The sequence below is a fragment of the Hippocampus bargibanti genome, linkage group LG02 (genome assembly GCF_051943395.1).
Source record: "Hippocampus bargibanti isolate YZ-2025 linkage group LG02, ASM5194339v1, whole genome shotgun sequence".
NCBI classification, from domain to species: Eukaryota; Metazoa; Chordata; class Actinopteri; order Syngnathiformes; family Syngnathidae; genus Hippocampus; species Hippocampus bargibanti.
The window spans coordinates 23,204,003-23,223,264 of record NC_142735.1 but is presented as its reverse complement, the minus strand read 5'-3'; the positions used below and the strand labels follow the sequence as shown (position 1 = coordinate 23,223,264).

Here is a 19,262-nt window from a genome sequence, read left to right as displayed (position 1 = left end):
CTATTGAAGACATTCTGATTTATAAAGAATCACTGCCCAATTAGTTTCAAATATAATTAACATTTAAGACTGTTCGTTTGAAACAATCATTTAATTATTTATTTACATATTTGTTTGTTTGTTTGTTTGTTTGATTTTTTGCAATAATGCTCATCGTATCACGTTTGATTAAGATTAAAAGTACCTTTTAGGAATAGAGTCTCGTTATTAGGTGATCTGAACGAATCAAATTGAACATGCCTTTTTTTAAAAAATGTTGGTTACAAAAACATAAAATAAATAAATAAATAAATAAATAAATAAATAAATAAATAAATAAATAATAAAATAAAAATAAAAGGAAATAAACATTTTTTAAATGGCATTGGTCGTGCGAAATATGAACTGCACACGGAAGTGTCCTTGGTTCGGTTTGCGACGTGTGACGTCGCAGTCTCGATTCACCTGTGGAGTGTCTGATTTCAAAGACAAGAAGGCGGAAAGAGGGAGGGAGGCAAGAAGAAAGCCCTCGGGGCGGACCACGCAGACGTACGGAAGCAGACTGCTCATGGTAGGACTGTGCCAACATTTCCACCCCTCACTTGTTGTTGAGAGCATGAATGAAGTCACACTTGCCACTCACTAGCGCACAACACCAGACGCAACCACACGTTTCGTCCTCAACAAAACGTTTCACCGAGTGAGTCGACTTGTCATGGACAGAGGTGGTTCTGCGTTGCCCGATTTGACGGACCTGGAGACCAAGCTGGGCCGCAAAGTTCCCGAAAGTCTCGTTCGCTCGCTCGTGGGAAACAGACATGACAAGTCGACCCCGACGTCGGCACGTTCCGGACGCAATTCGGCGGACTTTGACCGACTGGAGGGCAAACTCCTTTTCCTCAAACAAGAAATGGTGAGTGAAATTATAGTGTGTTTTTCTCTTATCTAAAACGGAAATCCCGAATCGGAAGTATACGGTCTACTCATTGTGTTCCTGGGTCGAATTGACCCACCAGTCAAAAATACAACTACTGTATGTTATTGTGTCATTGTCATAACTTGCTCAATCTGATATGCAATTTATGCAGGTGATCTGAATTGGAGCCATCAAATACATTTTCAGGGTCAAATTGACCCGCCTGTCAGGAATGTAAGACCAATGTTTTTATGTCACTAATTTAAATTGTTAATTCGACATGGGGCATCTCAACCGAGTCAACTGAATAACATTTAGCAAATAATTTTCCTGGGTGAAATGTACCCAATTGTTGGAGATGCACAAACACAATTTGCAGATCATTATCTTTCAAAGGTCAGCTGACCTTATGCATATGAAGCATATTTAAGAACAGTCGTGTTCTGGGTGTTGTATGAAATGTAAGAATATATATATATATATATATATATATATATATATATATATATATATACACAGTAAAGTCTCGTTATATCAATATCGGTTATATCGATAGTACTGCTTATTACGATACTATTTCTATGAACTCAAGGAGAAAATTACATGCCCGCAGGATCGGATATATCGATAGTCCGGTTATATCGATATTTTTTCAGACTCCCGAGAATATCGATATAACGAGACTTTACTATATATATATATATATATATATATATATAGCTTAAATGGATACATTTGACCCACAATATATCAGGCTGTTTAGCTCCATGGCAGTTATAATAGTCCTCATGGGTCAAAATGACCCATATTTCAGAGACGCACAACTTTACGTTTCATGAATCTAGATGGGTTTATTTGACCTGCAACATATACAACTGTTGTGCTTTCAGAACCGCAATGGCTCTGGGTCAGATTGACCCTGGGAGTCATTAACAGATAAATGCAGTTAACAGTCCATTATTTAGTTTTGAAAATGTAGAATGCTACTCATTGTTTTTATTACCGTATTTTCCAGTGTATAAGGTGCCCCCAAAAGTCTTAATTTTCTTCAAAAGATGACTGCACCTTAGATGCAGGTGCGCCTTATATGTGAACTAATATTGAGCCATAACAGGTCTCGCAACTACTGTCAGCAGCCACCAACTCCATTTTCCCCCTATAGAAGAAGCCGTGCGTAACCCAAGCCTCTAATGAAGCGCCTCATAATGTAGTGTGTCTTATATTTGGAAAATATTTATATATTATATTTGGAAACTGTTTTCATTCTTTGACGGTGCGCCTTATAGTCTGGTGCACCTTGTATATGGAAAACATTTGAAAAGACACCATTCATTAGGGGCACAGTATATTTGGGCATGTCTATAACGTACTATGATAAACAGTCCAAATCATTGTTTGTAATTTCTGAAACAGCCTCCCAGATATAATTCGCATTAATTTTGGTTGTCATCTGTTGATATTCACCCCCAAGGCGAACCTGCGCGCCATCGACGTTGACCTGATGCAGCAGCTCATGTCCATCAACGAGGGCATCGAATCCATCCGCTGGGCGATTGACGACAGAGCCGACGCGGTCAGCCAAGACGGCAGCCTGACGGGCAGCCTGTACAGCCTTTCCGACAGCCAGGACGGCGCCTCGCTGCCGGGTAGCCTCAGCAGCCTCAACGACGTCAATAGCGACGAACTGGACGCGCTTTCGGTGGGAAGCTACCTGGACACGCTCGCCGAGGACTTCCCGGAAGACCTTTCACCCACCAACTTGGACTGCTTTGTTGATAAATCCGTAATAAATGGCGACCCCTTCTGCAAATCCCCAGTGAAACTAAGCATGCAATCAGATGAATACTATTGCTTTGGATCAAGATGATTTTAGCGGCAATTGTTCCCATTTTGCGTGTATGTTTGGTCACAAATTAACATCGCTGACTCACTCGTGTGACTTTTAGTTTTACTTTGAAACTCGCCACACCTGAGCAAACCATTTGCGGTCACACCCTGACTCTGTTTTTTTGTTGGTCGGTTAACATTTGTAACTGCGTCGTTTGGTTTTATGTGGATGCCGACGCCATATGTATTGACCACCGTTTTTATTTATTTTCCTTTGAGTTTTGTTGTTGTTACTGGTTTGGACAGCTGACCCTGTAACAAAGCGCTAACACGGAAGGCAAATGCTGCCCCCTTGGGGAAGGGAAAAACATTGCCAGAGGTCTGACCAGCGCTTTATTTAATAAATTCGGGAATGGCGCTTCATGTCATATTTTCAATTCCCAAATGAATTTGGGAATGGCAGCGAATGAGTTAATAGCCTTGATACTTGACTTTTAGAACCTGGCAACATGTACAGTACCCGAAACATTACCTTGTGGTCCTTTATTTTGATTTGGTCAAGTACTGAATGTGATGACTCAAGCTTCTTTTTTTTTTACCCAAACCCTGCGTGGTACCTTTTGACTCAGCTGGTACCATCAGAGTTTGGACTTCTTGAACCTTGACCTTTGGCTTTTGAAAACATGCTTGCAAACGGTACATTTTCTGGTCCAATGATGAGTCCAAAACGGTTGACAATTTTGCAAGACACACACACAAATAATTGACTTTCAAGCCGTTCGATGTCTTGTCACTGGTGTGCTGCCATCATAGTTTGTATTTTTGGATTATTAGAAAACGGTTGACTGTTAAGGTTTGATGGTGTATATTTGATCTTTTCAGGCTCAGAGAAATGGTGCCTCCAAATCCTTAAAAAATAAAGTCCAAAGCCATTTACGGTACTTGACTTCTCCCTAAGTGACAACCAACACCCACCATCGGACGACGACAGGAAAAAAGATTAAGATTCCTGGCGAATCGGGAAAGGAAGAAGCCATTTACACAATTGGACACCGCTCGTGGAGTTATTGGGGACGTTTCATTTTTTTTATTCCATGAATCCAAAAGGACCGGCACAGTCAAAAAACAAAACAGAGAACCAAAGATGAGTTGCACGTATTGATGCGTGACTGAAAACCAGAGCAATTTGATTGCCTTGCCGATAACGTTCCCTCGCCGGTTGTTGACGGCATTCACATTTCCAAAAGTCCTTTTGTTCACAATCTGTACATACACGTGTTGTATTTTAGCTTTGTGACAGACACTGCGTTGTTTGTATTTGATTGTATTTTTTTGGTACTATGTACTGATTGAAGATAATGTTTAGCAAATGACATAATATATTTGTGATTTCCTACACAACATTCCTTGTCCTATATTTATTTATTTACCGCATTTTCCTGAAAATAACACGCACCTTCAACGAATTACATATTTCAAAACCTTTTCCATACATAAGGTGCACCGCATTATAAGGGTCACCTTTAATGAAGGACATATTTTAAAACGTTTTCCATACATAAAGCGCACCGGATTATGAGGCGCAGGGTCAGCTTTTGAAGATTTTTTTTTAGGTACGCCTTATTGTGCATAAAATACAGTATTTATTTTTATTTGTTTATTGATCTGTATTTTACTTATGAATTAATTCATCTATCTATTTCTTTATTATGTGTTTGTTTATTTGTTGTTTTTATTTATTTATCTGAACAGTATTAATTTATTATGTATTCATTTTTTATATGTATTATTTAATTAATTACTCAATTTATTTATTTATTAGTTTATTTATTTATATGTATTTTACTTATTAATTAATGTATCTATTATTATTTGTTTGTTTATTTGTTGTTTTTTATTTATTTTTCTACCACATTTATTCATTTATGTATAAGTATTTTATTTATGTATTATTTTCTCTATTTATTTATATGTATTATTTATTAATTAATTTCTCAATCTATTTTTATTTGTTTATTTATATGCATTTTACTTATTAATTAATGTATCTATTATTATTTTTGTTCATTTGTTGTTTTTTATTTATCTACCATATTTATTTATTGTTTATTTATTTATGTATTTTTCGGAGGGAAGGGTCCCATTAGCGCCACACAGATTTACTCACGTTAATCCAGACACATTAAACGTGCTTGTAACGTTGTCTTGCTCACTGAAGGCAGATTATTTAGGTTTTATGCTGCCTTTATCTCTTTCAGGTTTTAGCAAGCTTTAATCTCCTTTGAATTTTTTTATTTTCTTAAGTGGCAAACAAATATTTGACTGTTCCGACGACTACAACGAAGCAGGTTTTGCTAGTTGGTCGTCTGGTGGTGTGATGATGCCTGACGCTTCCATACAGTCCTGCCGGTGTCGTTTGTTTTTAAGAGTTGCGCCAACCACAGCATGCCAAATCGTGTGTGTGCGTGTGCGTGTGCGTGTGTGTTTACGAGCAATCACCATTTAGCCGTTATGACTAAGTCCAATTACAATCTCTCACAGTCGAAACTGTATGCGTGCAGCAGGGAGCCATTAGCAAATTAGACACGGCAGCCGACGGAACCCCCTCCCGTTCCGCCAAATGTAACATAACACCGTCTGGAATCTGGGAAACGTTCACCATGCGACCCAGTGAGGTTCCATAATGTGGGTTATTTGAGTCAAAGCGTGGGCCGAAGGGGTGAGAGCGGGGTAAAGGGCTAAGTGTGCGTACTCGACTTCATTCCGATGTAATTAGTAGTTGCCGTCTTCTAATCATTAAAAGGAAAACGGATTCCCGTGTGTAACTAAACTAGACGTGGCTGTTTTTGAAACTAGGGCGCATTTTAGTGGCATAAGATTTGCTATTCAAGAAAGGACCGACGACCCCTTTTCTGGGAGCCATTTTGAAAATGTCCATCAATTCCAGTCAGAGATATTTACTAGAACATGTCAACAGAAGCTTCTATTTTTACAAATACGCCAGGATTTTTTTCCCTTCCATCTATTTTGAACATAAACATTCCCGTTCTCACGCTGCCGATTCAACGTCTCTCGGCTCTCGTCTACGGCTCTCATAAAAGCCCCCCCTGTCACTCCCCGGAAAAGTCAAAAGCCTTTTTTTCCCCAAGCATTTCCTATCGTTTCAAGGCAATATAACGAGGCGGTTTTGAAAATGGGCTTCATTAATATGTCCCCCCGTGGACAAATGCTTTAAGCGCTCAATCATGCAAATAAAAGGCAACTTGGGATCAGTTGGAGGAGCACTCCTATTGATTGACCCTTTAAGTCCAGGAGATAAACCGCAAAAGGGCAGGTCATCGTATGACCCACGTTTGACATTTTTTTTTAATGGAACACTGAATGCAGACTTGGGATTTGTCTTTTAGTTTTATGGACTCATAAAGAATTCCGCTGAGGAACTGAATATTTATTTGGGCCGTCCCACAAGTCCTTTATGTGGAAACTCCGACGCGCAACGCCATTCTGCAGCCGCCTTGCCACAACCGCTTTCCATTTTCCTGACCCCCTCCCGTATACTATCACCATCCTTCCAAAGAAATGAGACATAATCCTCCATGGGGGAAGTACAGTCCCATCAAATTTGTTCTTATTTCATACTCAATTAAAAGTCAAACATCTTAACTGGATCGCCCCTTTCCCCGATAATGCAATAAATTCTGTTCTTGTGATGACAGATAACTCACTTGGCAAATTCTCGACCTTCGAGAGTCATGTTGTGGAACTGGGATTGACCTGTGAGCACCTTCTTCAAATTGATGTCATTTTTACATAGGATAATTAGGACGTTTGTCGGTTATCGGCATATTTTTAGGATCTGCAGTTGCAGACCGCAAACGGTTGAAGTTCACTTTCCATGGTTTTTATTTCTGTCATTGTAGTCTTAAAGGACAACCGACGTCTCCGGACAAGTTGTGTCCATAATTTGTGAAATGGCTTCAAATGACTTCTACTGGGCGTATTTTAATAAGATTCCACCGCATATACAGTAAAGTGTCGTTATATCGATATCGGATATATCGATAGTCCCGGTTATATCGATACTATTTCTATGCATGCACGGAGAAAATTACATGCAAACAGGGTCGGATATATCGATAGTCCCGGTTATATCGATATTTTTTCGGACTCCCTTGAATATCGATATAACGAGACTTTACTGTAGCTATATTTTACGTTTTAAGACTCGCGCTGAACATTCAGGAAGTCTTGTTTTTGAGTTGGTGACGAGTCCCTACGTGACGTCAGAAAAGGACCGACTCCTCACCGTAAAAAAGACGCATTGTAGCGTCTTTCCATCACGTCAATGTAATTTGCTGTACTGTTTTTTTTAAACCATGTCTTACACCCAAAAGCCGCCAGCAGAGGGAGGCAAACTCCATGGAAAGATAGTATCAGCCTGTGGAAACGAGCCGATTCATTCCTCACCGGAGCTGGTCGCCATTGTTCTGCCTCTTCTTGGGTGAGACATTTCCCCCCGCCCATTTGCCTCAAAATGGCCCAAATAAATTCTTTAATCGATTGCAAACATGTATGCTTTGCTCATCAGGACTATTTGAATCATATTCATAACTAGATGTGCAACAAGAAAGCATATTCTCCGAATCTGAAGCCATTGTTTTGATTCACAAGCAATGCAAGACTTCTTGGCGTGACGTCATGAAAGGGGGGCGGGACTTTCTGAAAATGCCCAATTCGCAGCTCAATTTTTTGCAGATTTTGGACACTTTAAGTCATTTTTATTGGTGTTTTGCATTTGACTAAAAATATCATATTGCATGTTTTGGGTATTTTAGATGCTATAAAACGTTTTTCTGGTTGTCCTTCAAAGTTTGATGTGTCTCCCTGTGCTTTGGGAGTACGGCTAAAAATGAGCATTTATGCTAATCTCATTCGCTGCCATTCCCGAATGTATTTAGGAATTGAAAAGTGTGACGTGAAGTGCCATTCCGACTTTTGGTTCTTCTTGCGAGGCCTGCCGATAAAGCGCTGGTATGACCTCTGGAAATGTTTTTTCCCTTCCATGATGGGGCAGCATTTGCCTTTTGTCCATGTTAGAGCTTTGCCACAGCTTCAGCTGTTGTTAAAGCACTACATGTAAGTATTGAATTGTATTTTGTACAGCTGGTCCCATCTTAAACTCAGATTACTCCAGGCTCACATAATTTAGGAATTAACTCGTTTTTTTCTGATGAAAGAAGAGAGTCTAAGGTTTTTTATGCTGCATTGAATGTTTATGTAGTCCTAAAACTCAATATTCTGTGGGTCCTGGAATTTGAGTGAAAATGACAAAAACCCTAGCACTGGGGTGGATACATTTTTGCACATTGTCTAGCAGTGAATGAGTTCATGGTTTATTATTTTGTTGATTCATGTGTACGTTCCCAATGAAATGAAAAAAATATCAAACGACAAAAATATTTATTCGTGATCAAATTTATAAATTCATAGATCACGAACAATTAATCGTAATTAATCACAGGTTTTTATCTGTTGTACATTTCCTTTGGTTTCTTTATTACCTATTTCCCCATTTTGATGCTCTCATCAACAAGGAATTGCGAATCCGTTTTCTTTGTGCTGATTACAAACATTCACTTTACATTTGATTTTCAATTTTAACAAACCCTGTGATCCAAATAAGTATAACTTGGTTCGAAAAATGAATGAATGCCCCATATTTTCTGGTGTATAAAGCACACCCAAAAGCCTTGTTTTGCTTCAAAAGTTGACCCTGTGCCTCATACGCTTATATGTGAAGGACAGTTAGGACAGTTAGCACCGCCCTACCCACTCTCGAGGACTTGCACACTGCAAGAATCCAAACAAGGGCGCGGAAAATCCTACTGGACCCTCCGCACCCTGCCCACCACCTTTTCCAGCTACTCCCCTCAGGCAGGCGCTACCGATCCATACGCACTAAATCCAGCAGACATTTAAACAGCTTCTTCCCCCAAGCCATTAACTCTTTGAACTCTTTGAACTCTTTCAACAGTAGCCAAAATGGAACTGTATAGTGCCACTTAGCAGTTTTTTTTTTGACGACGATACTAGTGCAGCGTGTTCTACCGGAAACAAATTCCTTGTGTGTTCTACATACTTGGCAATAAAGATGATTCTGATTCTGATTCTGATTCTGATTCTGAAGTAATATTGCAATTACTGTTAGCAGCCACCAGCTATATTTCCCCCTAGCTATATTTAAGTCATGTGTAAACTCAGCCTCTACTGTAGCACATTATAATGTGGTGTGTCTTATATTTGGAAAACTTTTAAATATTTATACATGATATTTTGATTTTTTTTTCATTCATTGAAGGTTCGCCTTATAGTCTGGTGTGTCTTATGTATGGAAAACATTTGAAAATACACCATTCAATGGGGGTGCGCCTTATACACTGGAAAATACGGTAATCTTAAAGCACTTTTTTTCTGTTGTTCCTCAACCTTAAGTGAGAAAAGAAGTGATTCTTATAAAACAACAAAATCCTTCATTAAACCGGTCTGGTGGGGTGAGGTTCAATTTGGATCGTTCATACAATAGCCTGCTTAGGCAAAACAGGTTAGGCAACATTCGTAATGCTGATGAGGTGATACCGGTGGGAGTGGGGGAAATGGGCCAGTCGTTAGTCAGGAATGTAGGAACTATCAGTGGGGCCGCAGGGAGTGGTCCTCTGCTCCCCCCAACCTGAGAGTAGGGACCTATCATAGCTGTGACCGGCGCTGCCATGGCTGGACATTAGGGATATATAAATATGGCCGATACGACCAGTCAGACTTCAGTTCGCTGACGAAGCCTCTTGGATAGGAGGCAAAACGTCCGAAACCTTCAAATTTGTACAGATGACGGCTGAAGAAACCTTCTTATCTTAAGTGAGACTCTTTTTAACATACAACTAAAAACACAACCCAATACTAAAATGATGATTGTTGGTTTGAGCAGACGCACATTTCTTTGTTGTACCTGCTTCTATAAAGCACCTGCACAGAGAATGCATGACATGCAGTCGCCAATCATTTACATGCTAATCCATTCAAACAGGGCTGCTTTCCTGCAGCCCATCTGATCATCTCTGACAGCACAGTGGTGGGAGAATCTGCGCACCCTCTCTTCTCCTTTGAAAGGATCCTGTCAGAAAACCACTCCTGGTCTTTCCCAGTGTTTATGACACTCATACAGATACAAGTCTCATTTCTGTGCAAGGCCCAACCATGTCACTTTACTCTCCCCTTTATAAATCAGCAATAAGTGCAGCAATTTGTCCCGCCGTGGGTCCAGGCGGCCTTAAAAAGCTCTCTGGGAGTCCTGCGCCAGTGATTCTCGGTGATCATTAACGAGCGAGTCGGCAACGGTTGGAACAATGTGAGGTCGGCTATCAGTCTGTGCAAGCGCAGCCGGGGCAAAGTGATAATTGCAAACGTAGAGGTCACACGCCTCACCCGGCAGTATTTATCGCAGACTTGGCTGTGTTTGTTGGGCTGGGTCGGAGCTTGCACAAAACTATAGTCCCTTGACCACGTGACAATGACACACTGCTTGCACTGGGAGCTATCAGTAACAGACAGTTAATCGGATTTCCTCCCCGCCTCCCCTCCTCACCCCCATTACTCACTTTGCACACAAAGAAAGAACATGCAGGCCGGCATCCCAAGAGTACACCCTGACAGGTGGCTATCCCCACAGGGAATAATTATGGTGAACTGCGGATGCCCAATTGCCTGCTTATACTAGACAAAAGAATAATAATACAAAACCCAAAGTGTTGTTTCCGTAATGCTGGACAACCTCCATTTATTCACCTCATTGAATTTAGTCGAAAAGAAATCACACTAATAGGCATTACGCTGCAAAACCACCTTGTTATTTTTCAATATGATTTTTTGGTGTGTGGGAAACCCATGCATCCATTTTCTGCCTCGCTCGTCGTCATGATTCTAATCAGGCTGCAGCTCCTCAACGGCATTCTAATTCCAACTGGGCACCGATGTCAGTTAAACGTGAGGGTAAAATGAAACAACAAAGGTGCCTGAGAAAATCCTCAAAATCACTTAGCTTGATAGGATTACCTCATAAGAGGTGCTTAACATAAGCAAATGGTATTTATTGACTGAAATTGTCAAGAAGATGGAAACATTCTGCATATATGCATAATAACATAATGCAGCATAAAAAAATGTGTACGTCAAAGAGTTAAAGGACAACCGACACCACTTTTTTTTCCTACCTGACATCAGAAAAACATTTTATAGCATCTAAAATACCCAAAATACGCAGGCTGATATTTTTAGTGAAATGCAAAACACCAATGTTCCAAACTTCCAAATGTTTCAGTTTCAGAAGGTCCCGCCCCCTCATTCGTGACATCACACCAGGACGTCTTGCCTTGCTTGAGAATCAAAACAATGGCTACAGATTCGGAAAAAAATGCTTTCTTGTTACTCATCCAGTTATGAAAATGATTCGAATAGTTCTGAAGAGGAAAGCATAAATGTTTGCAATCAAAGTCCAAAAGAAGTGCAAAAGAAGTCCTTCCGTCTCATTTTGAGACATCTGGACTCCAATGTAGCGTCCAGAAAATGCACAAAATGGCGCCAAGCTCCGTTGGAAATGGGCTGATTTGTCTGCTGGGGATTTGTGTCAACTAGTATCAAATAACACACAACGATTCACCATCGCGTTATTCATGTGTTTTCCTTCTAATTTCGCCATCAACACGGATCAACACAAAGTTTTCAGACCTAACAAAGTACCCAAAATTCACTGTGCGTCGCTTTCTCGGTCAGGGGCGTTCCAGACGTGACGTCACGTCAGGCATCGTCATCACCTCGAAAACAAGACTTCCTGAATATTCAGCGCAAGTCTTAAAACTTAAAATATAGCTGTATGTCGTGGAATCTTTGTAAAATACGCTCAGTAGAAGTCATTTGAAGTGATTTTACAAATTATGGACAAAACTTGTCCGCAGGTGTCGGTTGTCCTTTCATTAAGTCGGGCACACAAAGAAAAACCCCACAAAAACTGAATTGAAGCAGATCTTCATTCTTGTTTTCCTTTCGGCTTTTCCCTTCAGGGGTCACCACAGCGAATCAGTATCCTCCATCTGGCTCGGTTTTGTGCATCCTCTTCTCTCACACCAGCTACCTTCGTGTCCTCTTTGACAACATCCATAAACCTCCTCCTTGGTCTTCCTCTCGGTCTACTGCCTGACAGTTCAGGGCTCAGCATCCTTTTCCCTATATAGTCACTCTCTCTCCTCTGAACATGTCCAAACCATCTCAGTCTGGCCTCTCTGACCTTATCTCCAGAGCCTCTAATATGAGTTGTCCCTCTGATATATTCATTCCTGATCCTATCCAACCTGGTCACTACCAAAGAAAACCTCAACATCTTCATCTCTGCTACCTCCAGCTCTGCTTCCTGTCTTTTCTTCAGTGGCACTGTCTCCAGTCCAAACATCATGGCTGGTCTCACCACTGTTTTATACACTTTTCCTTTCATCCTCGCTGAAACCCTTCTATCACACATCACACCTGACATTTTTCTCCAGCCGTTCCAGCCTGCCTGGACATGCTTCTTCACCTCTTCATTGTCAGCTACAATTGACTGAAATGGACAAACTATTTATTCTCAAATAATATCTTCAAAACATACTTTGTTTGGGTTTCTTGGAAGGGGACGGAACAAATTAATGACATGTCCATTCACTTCAATGGTGAAAGGCGATTTGGGGTAAGAGTGTGGTCATGAAATCTGTGAAATTCTTATCTGAAGGCACCACTGTCCTGGAAACAGTTTCTAAAAAATGTGTTTTGGTTGCCATTTCGTAATGTTTCTTTGTTTTTGTTTTTTTTTTATTGTTGTTTTTTATTTTTGAACCCCGTTTGATTGCTTTCTTGTGCTCTCTGTCTATATTGAAGGTGGGGAGCAGGTCAAATGCCTTTGAGGGTTTTGAGGAAAGATCGTCATTAATCGTGCTAGTGCCAAATCGCCCAGAGATGAGGTCATGTTCGGCTGTGCAAGTCACCTAACGCCTCTATAAAGTTCACAGGTAAGGCTCTCAGACACATTTTAGGCTTTACTGATTGTCCAACAAGGTTAATGAGGGACAGAGGTCACATGACTTGACTCAAGTCACATGATTTGACTCACACTAGACATAAATTGCCATTTTTGTCATTGTCTGTAACCCCGGTTTGAGATATTGACTGTTTGACTAACCCTTTTAACCCTATAATGCCATTTGTATCATATTTGATACGGGAGTTTCCAGTGACGTGCGGTGAGGTTCATGGCTGGTGAGGCATTGACGTCATCACAGTCAGATTTACAAACATATGAACTCTACAGAGTAGCTTATTCACCATTTGATTGGCAACAGTTAGCGTGTGTTGTTTAAAATGTCATGTCCGCATTCTTCATATAAACTGTAGCATAGAAAAACAGAATTTAAAAAAACGTTATTATCGTGTTACCTTTACTTATAAATGAAGTCCATGCGCCGCTCCTTCTGAAAAAAAGGCATCTATACCTTCTTTGGAGAAAAGTCTCTCTATTTCTTTCAATTTAGATATGTAATCCAACATTCTGAAAATAAGGCCAAGCAACACAAAAAAATGACTGGATGGTTGCACTTAACTTGCTCACTGTTTACTATAGCTTGCTCTCACTAATTCTATCATTCTGCAGCCGAGGAGGCGCAAGAAGAATATCTGTAATCACCAGCGCCCCCTGTCATGAGGCAGGAGAACTGTGTGCCTCACCTGTGCACACAGTTTTGATAAAAATAAAATAAAATAAACACAGTAGTACAGTGTTTATAATATAAAGTGACTCTACATTATATACACCAGCTAAATTGTAGAAATTTAGTTTATATACTAGAAGTGTTTGAACACTTTAATAGCGATATGCAGAGGGACAGCAATGCGGTCTCACTGCAGAGCAAGCCAGCACAGCAATCCATGGTGAGGCTCAGCCAACTGCTGCCTCACCGCTCGTCTCTACTTAGTATTTGAACGGTAAATGTGAAAATTCAGTGATTTTGAAAAAAATCCAAAAATGGTGCAGTTAAATGGAAAAGAACTTTCAAGTACAAATCACTAAATAAATATAACTGTTTAATTTATTTTTTCATATTTCCATGAGGCACGGCCTGACCTGCCTCCCTGACTGCACGTCACTGCGAGTTTCTGAGACTTCTATCTCACATAGATGAATGATTTCATAAAAACACTTTGTATGTGATCTGATACCTGTATTCTGCCCTCTGGTGCATGATCGTGCATTTACAGGGAGCTCAAGTTTCATTTTGGTCATTTCCAATATGGTGGCTCCCAGTGTATCATGCTTTTGGGTTTTTCAGGAAAATCATTGCTCATTTTTGGCAAGTTACGGTGAGAATCAAATTTGATTGAAGATTTCCTCAAAATTGTCATTTCACTTGCAATATACATAATGCTTACTAAAATACAAACACGCTATTTTGAGTGACTTAATTCATCTTATTAAAAACTGGAATTCCACCTTCAAACACATTTTGAATATTTCCACAATACGTCTGTGTAAGCTCTCAGTCGTACAGGAGTGGTCCATCGATGAAAAGGTTTCTTCAGCCATCATCTGTACTTCTTTGAAGGTGTCGGACGTTTTGCTTCTTATCCAAGAAACTTCGTCAGCAAACTAAAGTCTTGCTGGTAGTTTAGGCCCTCTATATATATATATATATATATATATATCCCTACTGTCCAGACATGGCGGTGCTGGACTCTGCTATGATAGGTCCCTGCTCTCAGGTTGGGGGTGAGCAGAGGACCACTCCCTGCAGCTGCTCCACTGTTCCTATTGTTCTGACTAACGACTGGCCTGATTGCCCCATTTCGACCGGTATCACCTCATTAGTATTACTAATTTTCCTATGTTGCCTAAGCAGGCTACTGTATGAACAATCCAAATTTCTGTATGAACCTCACCCCACCAAACCGGTTTAGTGAAGGAATTAGTTGTTTTATGAAAATCGCTTCATTTACTCCCCTTTCAAACCATCTATGTTCTTTCGCTAAGATTTTAACCTCATTGTCGTCAAATGACTGGTTGCTAGCTTTTAGGTGCATATGTACTGCCGATTGAGGCCCACTAGTATTATCCCTGCGATGTTGATAAAGTCTTTTTTTGAGAATTTGTTGAGTCTCCCCAATGTACTGCTCTTGACAATTTTCATTCTTACAATGTATGGAATAAACTACATTACTTTGTTTTTCATTTGGTAGCCTATCTTTTGGATGAACTAATTTTTGCCTTAAAGTGTTTATCGGTTTGAAATAAGCAGGAATTTTGTGTTGCCAAAGGACGCTTTGCAGTTTTTCAGAAACTCCTGCAATGCAAGGTACTGTTACTCCTCCCCTTTTTGTATCTTCAGAATTTTTGGTTTCATTCCCTATTCTTTCTTTCTGACATTTGTTAAATGACCACTGAGGGTACCCACAGTTTGTGAGTGCTCTCCTTATATGTTTTGACTCCTTTTCTCTACCTTCAACGCTTGTTGGTATCAGTTTAGCCCTATGCTGGAGGGTCCTGATAACTCCTAGTTTGTGTTGTAAAAGGTGGTTAGAATCGAAAAGTAAGTATTGGTCAGTGTGCGTAGCCTTCCTAAAGACTTCTGTTTTTAGCGATCTGTCCTATTTTATAATTACTTTACAATCCAAGAAGGCTAGTTGGTTATCTTGAATGTCCTCACGAGTAAATTTAATGTTGAAGTCTACAGAGTTGAGGTGATCTGTGAAGGATTGAATTTCTTGTTTTTTAATTATGACAAAAGTATCGTCCACATATCTAAACCAGTGTCTAGGTTTTGTCCCTGGGAAGGATGTGAGGGCCTGTTTCTCCATCTCTTCCATTTACAGATTAGCCTCTATGGGTGAAACTGGTGAGCCCATAGCACAACCATGAATTTGTTTGTAAAATTTCTCCCTAAATTGAAAATACGTAGTATTAAGGCAGATTTCCAATAATTGGCAGATGTGGTCCGGTTTAAGTTTGGTTCTTTCGTGCAGAAAAACGTCCGCCAGCAGTCTCGTCCTCACCACTGAGACTGCTGCTGGGGTTGATGTAAAGAGAGAAGTCACATCGTAAAATGCCAATGTTTCCTCAGGTTCCAATATGAGGTCTTTGATCCTCTCTACAAATCTATTCATCGTTTTCTGGACCGCTTTATGCTCACTAGGGCCGGGGGTGTTACAGAAGCCACAAAGTGGCTTTCTACATGACTTTGATGTCTGTCAAGTTGTAGCAAAAAGTTGCCATTGTATCAAAGTGCCCATTGTATCAAATGTGATACAAAAAATATTTTATAAACAACATGATAGAGCAAAAAAAGTGTTTGTGGATTTGGATATAGAAGTGTTAAATCTCAGATCACAAAAATCAAAATGTTCTGGCTATTCTTTGATGGTTCAGGTCTTAAAGGGTTAAACACTCTGTAACCTAATAACATGACCACTGTCTCTTAAAGGACAACCGACATCACTTTTTTGTTTCCTAACTGACATCAGAAAAAGCATCTAAAATACCCAAAACACGCAGTATGATATTTTTATTCAAATGCAAAACACCAATAAAAATGACTTAAAGTGTCCAAAATCTGCAAAAAACTGAGCTGCGAATGGGCATTTTCAGCAAGTCCCGCCCCCAGTTCATGATGTCACGCCAAGACGTCTTGCATTTCTTGAGAATCAAAACAATGGCTTCAGATTCTGAGAATATGCTTTTTTGTTACACATTCAGTTATGAATATGATTCAAATAGTTCTGAAGAGGAAAGCATACATGTTTGCAATCGATTAAAGAAGTCCTTCCGTGTCATTTTGAGCCAACATTGGGGGGAAATGTATCACCAAAAAAGAGGCAGAAAATGGCGACCAAGCTCCGTGTGAGGAATTAATCAGCCAGTTTCCACAGGCTGATAAATTCCTTCCATGGAGCTTTGTCACCCTCTTATGCCTCTTTTTGGTGCAACATGTTTTCAGACCAAACAAGTACAGTAAAATGCATTGACGTGATGGAAGGACTGCTACAATGTGTCCTTTTTTCGGTCAGGGGCGTTCCTTCAGTGACGTAGGGTGAGGACTAGTCACCAACTCACAAACAAGACTTCCGGAATATTCAGCGCGAGTCTTAAAACGTAAAATATAGCTATTTGCGGTGGAATCTTTGTAAAATACGCTTAGTAGAAGTCATGTGAAGCCATTTTACAAATTATGGGCACAACTTGTCCGGAGATGTCGGTTGTCCTTTAAAGGGTTTTGTGTGTCTTTATTCAAGTTTCACATTTCTACGACTTCATTTTGCATCGCTGAAACTTGATTTAAGATTCATCGAGTTGTCTGCCTTTCCAGCAGCTCCTGTATTTTGTTTTTCTACTTTCATTCCTTTCATAACTTTGCTGCTGTAAAATGTACATTTCTCCACTGTGAGACAAATACAGGCAAATCCAATCCAATCAAAGGATGCCTCAACAGGGAATGCCTGTTTTGACCTTGCAAAATGGAACAATAGATCCATGTACCACATAGACAGTCTAGCCGTATTTTAAAATATAGTGATGATATCTCTGCATTTCATTCCAATTGGGCCAGGGAATGGGGTCAAACTGATAAATGGTACCGATTTGCGCACTCGGCTGTCATGGCATCATCACAGCGAGGGCCGAAAGGCAGACGTGTTTCCATTCCGGTATCAAATCAATATGACAAACCCAATGGCACAGCACATGACTGACACCCAGTCAGAGGTCGAAAGCAGGCGACACTCTCCACCCTCAGCAAACACCACCGGGCAGGCTGCGCTCACTGCATGACTTCACATAAAAGTGACAATTACACACTAAGAGCCTTTACGTGCCCAAAGTGGTGATGTCATTCAAAGCCGTAACTGCAAGGCAAACATACCAGGGGGAACACGCAAAGTGTGTGAAGAGCTTCCGGAAGGGTGTGTGTGTGTGTGCCGTTCAGACTGCGGTCATCTCGTCATTGTGTATACACAGTGTAGCTGCCCTTATACAATAGCTTTTCACATGTTTTTATTGCAAACACGGGAAAAATGCAGGGGTAGAAACAATGTCAACAATGCTTCATTAACATGACTAACTTTGCTGACAGTTACTACAAAATATAAATGAAGCACTATTTCCAACTTTTTTTACCCCCCCCCCCCCCCCATTGAAAGGTTTTGTGGAATTTTATTGTGTCAAGTCTTCTTTTCCTTTTGGCTTTTCCCATCAAGGGGTCGCCACAGCAAATCAGTGGCCTCCATCTTTAGAGGTTTGATCCGCATGTTTGTTTTGGCCAAGCTTTTACGTCGGATGCCCTTCCTGACACAACCCTCTGTATTTATCCGGGCTTGGGACCGGCACAAGAAGACTTATGTCCCTTTGTGGCTACAGAACAAGCAATTCACTCCGTCAAAGGCTCCCAAACACAAAATGGTCATCGGCACAGCAACATTCAAAAAAAGCAAAAACTATACTCACCATTCATCCCGAATGGTAATCATTACTATACAGTATGCCTATTTTGCTTGATGCAGTGTTTAGTCAACCGTGGACAGTAAATCAAGTTTTGCGTTTGCTTACACATAAATGAATCGCTGTGGCAGAACATTCAAACACAATGTATTTAACACACCTTCCTGTGGAGGAAGTGTTTGATGGGTTAAATGATGAGAATAAAGCTCATTTAAAGCAACGTGCTGCTATTTCCAAGTACTCTACGCTTGATGACTTTTATTTCTGAACTGCACATTGTGCCAACAGAAGGAGGAACACACCATCAAAGTTGATCAAGCTTAACAGTTTCAAGTGGTTGCATAAAATATTTTTTTAGATTATATAAGATGACATAACTTTTATTGGTCTCACAATGAATAATTCAAAAATTCACAGCAGCCAAATTGTGAAAGAGAGAGAAAAGGAAATGAAGTAGAAGAACAAAATATAGGAGCTGCTGTCAAGGCATTATTTATGTTGGGCAATCACTATAATTTGTTTTCTTTGATGTATTCAGTTTTATTGCATTAAGTGGTTAAAAAAATTACATGATTTTTCACACGATCATTCATCACAAAAAGAAATTGGAGCTGTCACATATTTAGCGACTTTAGACTTAATTTACTCATTCACTGCCATTCCTGAATTTATTCGGGAATTGAAGTGTGACGTTGAGCACCATTCCCGAATTTGTTCGGGTATAATTTTTTTTTGCGCGGGTGCAGATAAAGCACAGGTCTGACCTCTGGCAGTGTTTTTTCCCCTTTCCATGAGTGTGCAGCATTTGCCTTTTGTCCATGTTAGCGATTTGTTACAGCTTCAGCTGTTGTTAAAGCGCTAGATAAATCAGTTTGTGTGTCTTGTATTTTGTACAGCCTCCCCCATTTCAAGCTCAGATAACTCCAGACCCATATAAGTCAAAGTCAGCTTTATTGTCAAATATGCTAACTTGGGAATGAACTC

The 19,262-nt window shown here is 40.1% G+C and overlaps 1 protein-coding gene across 1 annotated transcript; it reads left to right on the top strand.

Annotated features, from left to right (window-relative positions):
- Positions 1-513: 513 nt before the first annotated feature.
- LOC148902071 (leucine rich adaptor protein 1-like) lies at positions 514-4,111 on the top strand. Its single transcript, XM_089017896.1, has 2 exons — positions 514-892; positions 2,367-4,111. The coding sequence occupies exons 1-2, from the start codon at positions 695-697 to the stop codon at positions 2,760-2,762; spliced, it is 594 nt and encodes a 197-aa protein (XP_088874022.1). The 5' UTR covers positions 514-694; the 3' UTR covers positions 2,763-4,111.
- Positions 4,112-19,262: the final 15,151 nt, after the last annotated feature.

What these genes read in the sequence shown, in the direction of transcription:
- LOC148902071 (XM_089017896.1), top strand. Translation starts at nt 695, where the DNA reads ATGGACAGAGGTGGTTCTGCGTTGCCCGATTTGACGGACCTGGAGACC. An exon ending in TTTTCCTCAAACAAGAAATG is followed by an intron (nt 893 to 2,366) that starts GTGAGTGAAATT and finishes TTCACCCCCAAG; the next exon opens with GCGAACCTGCGCGCCATCGA.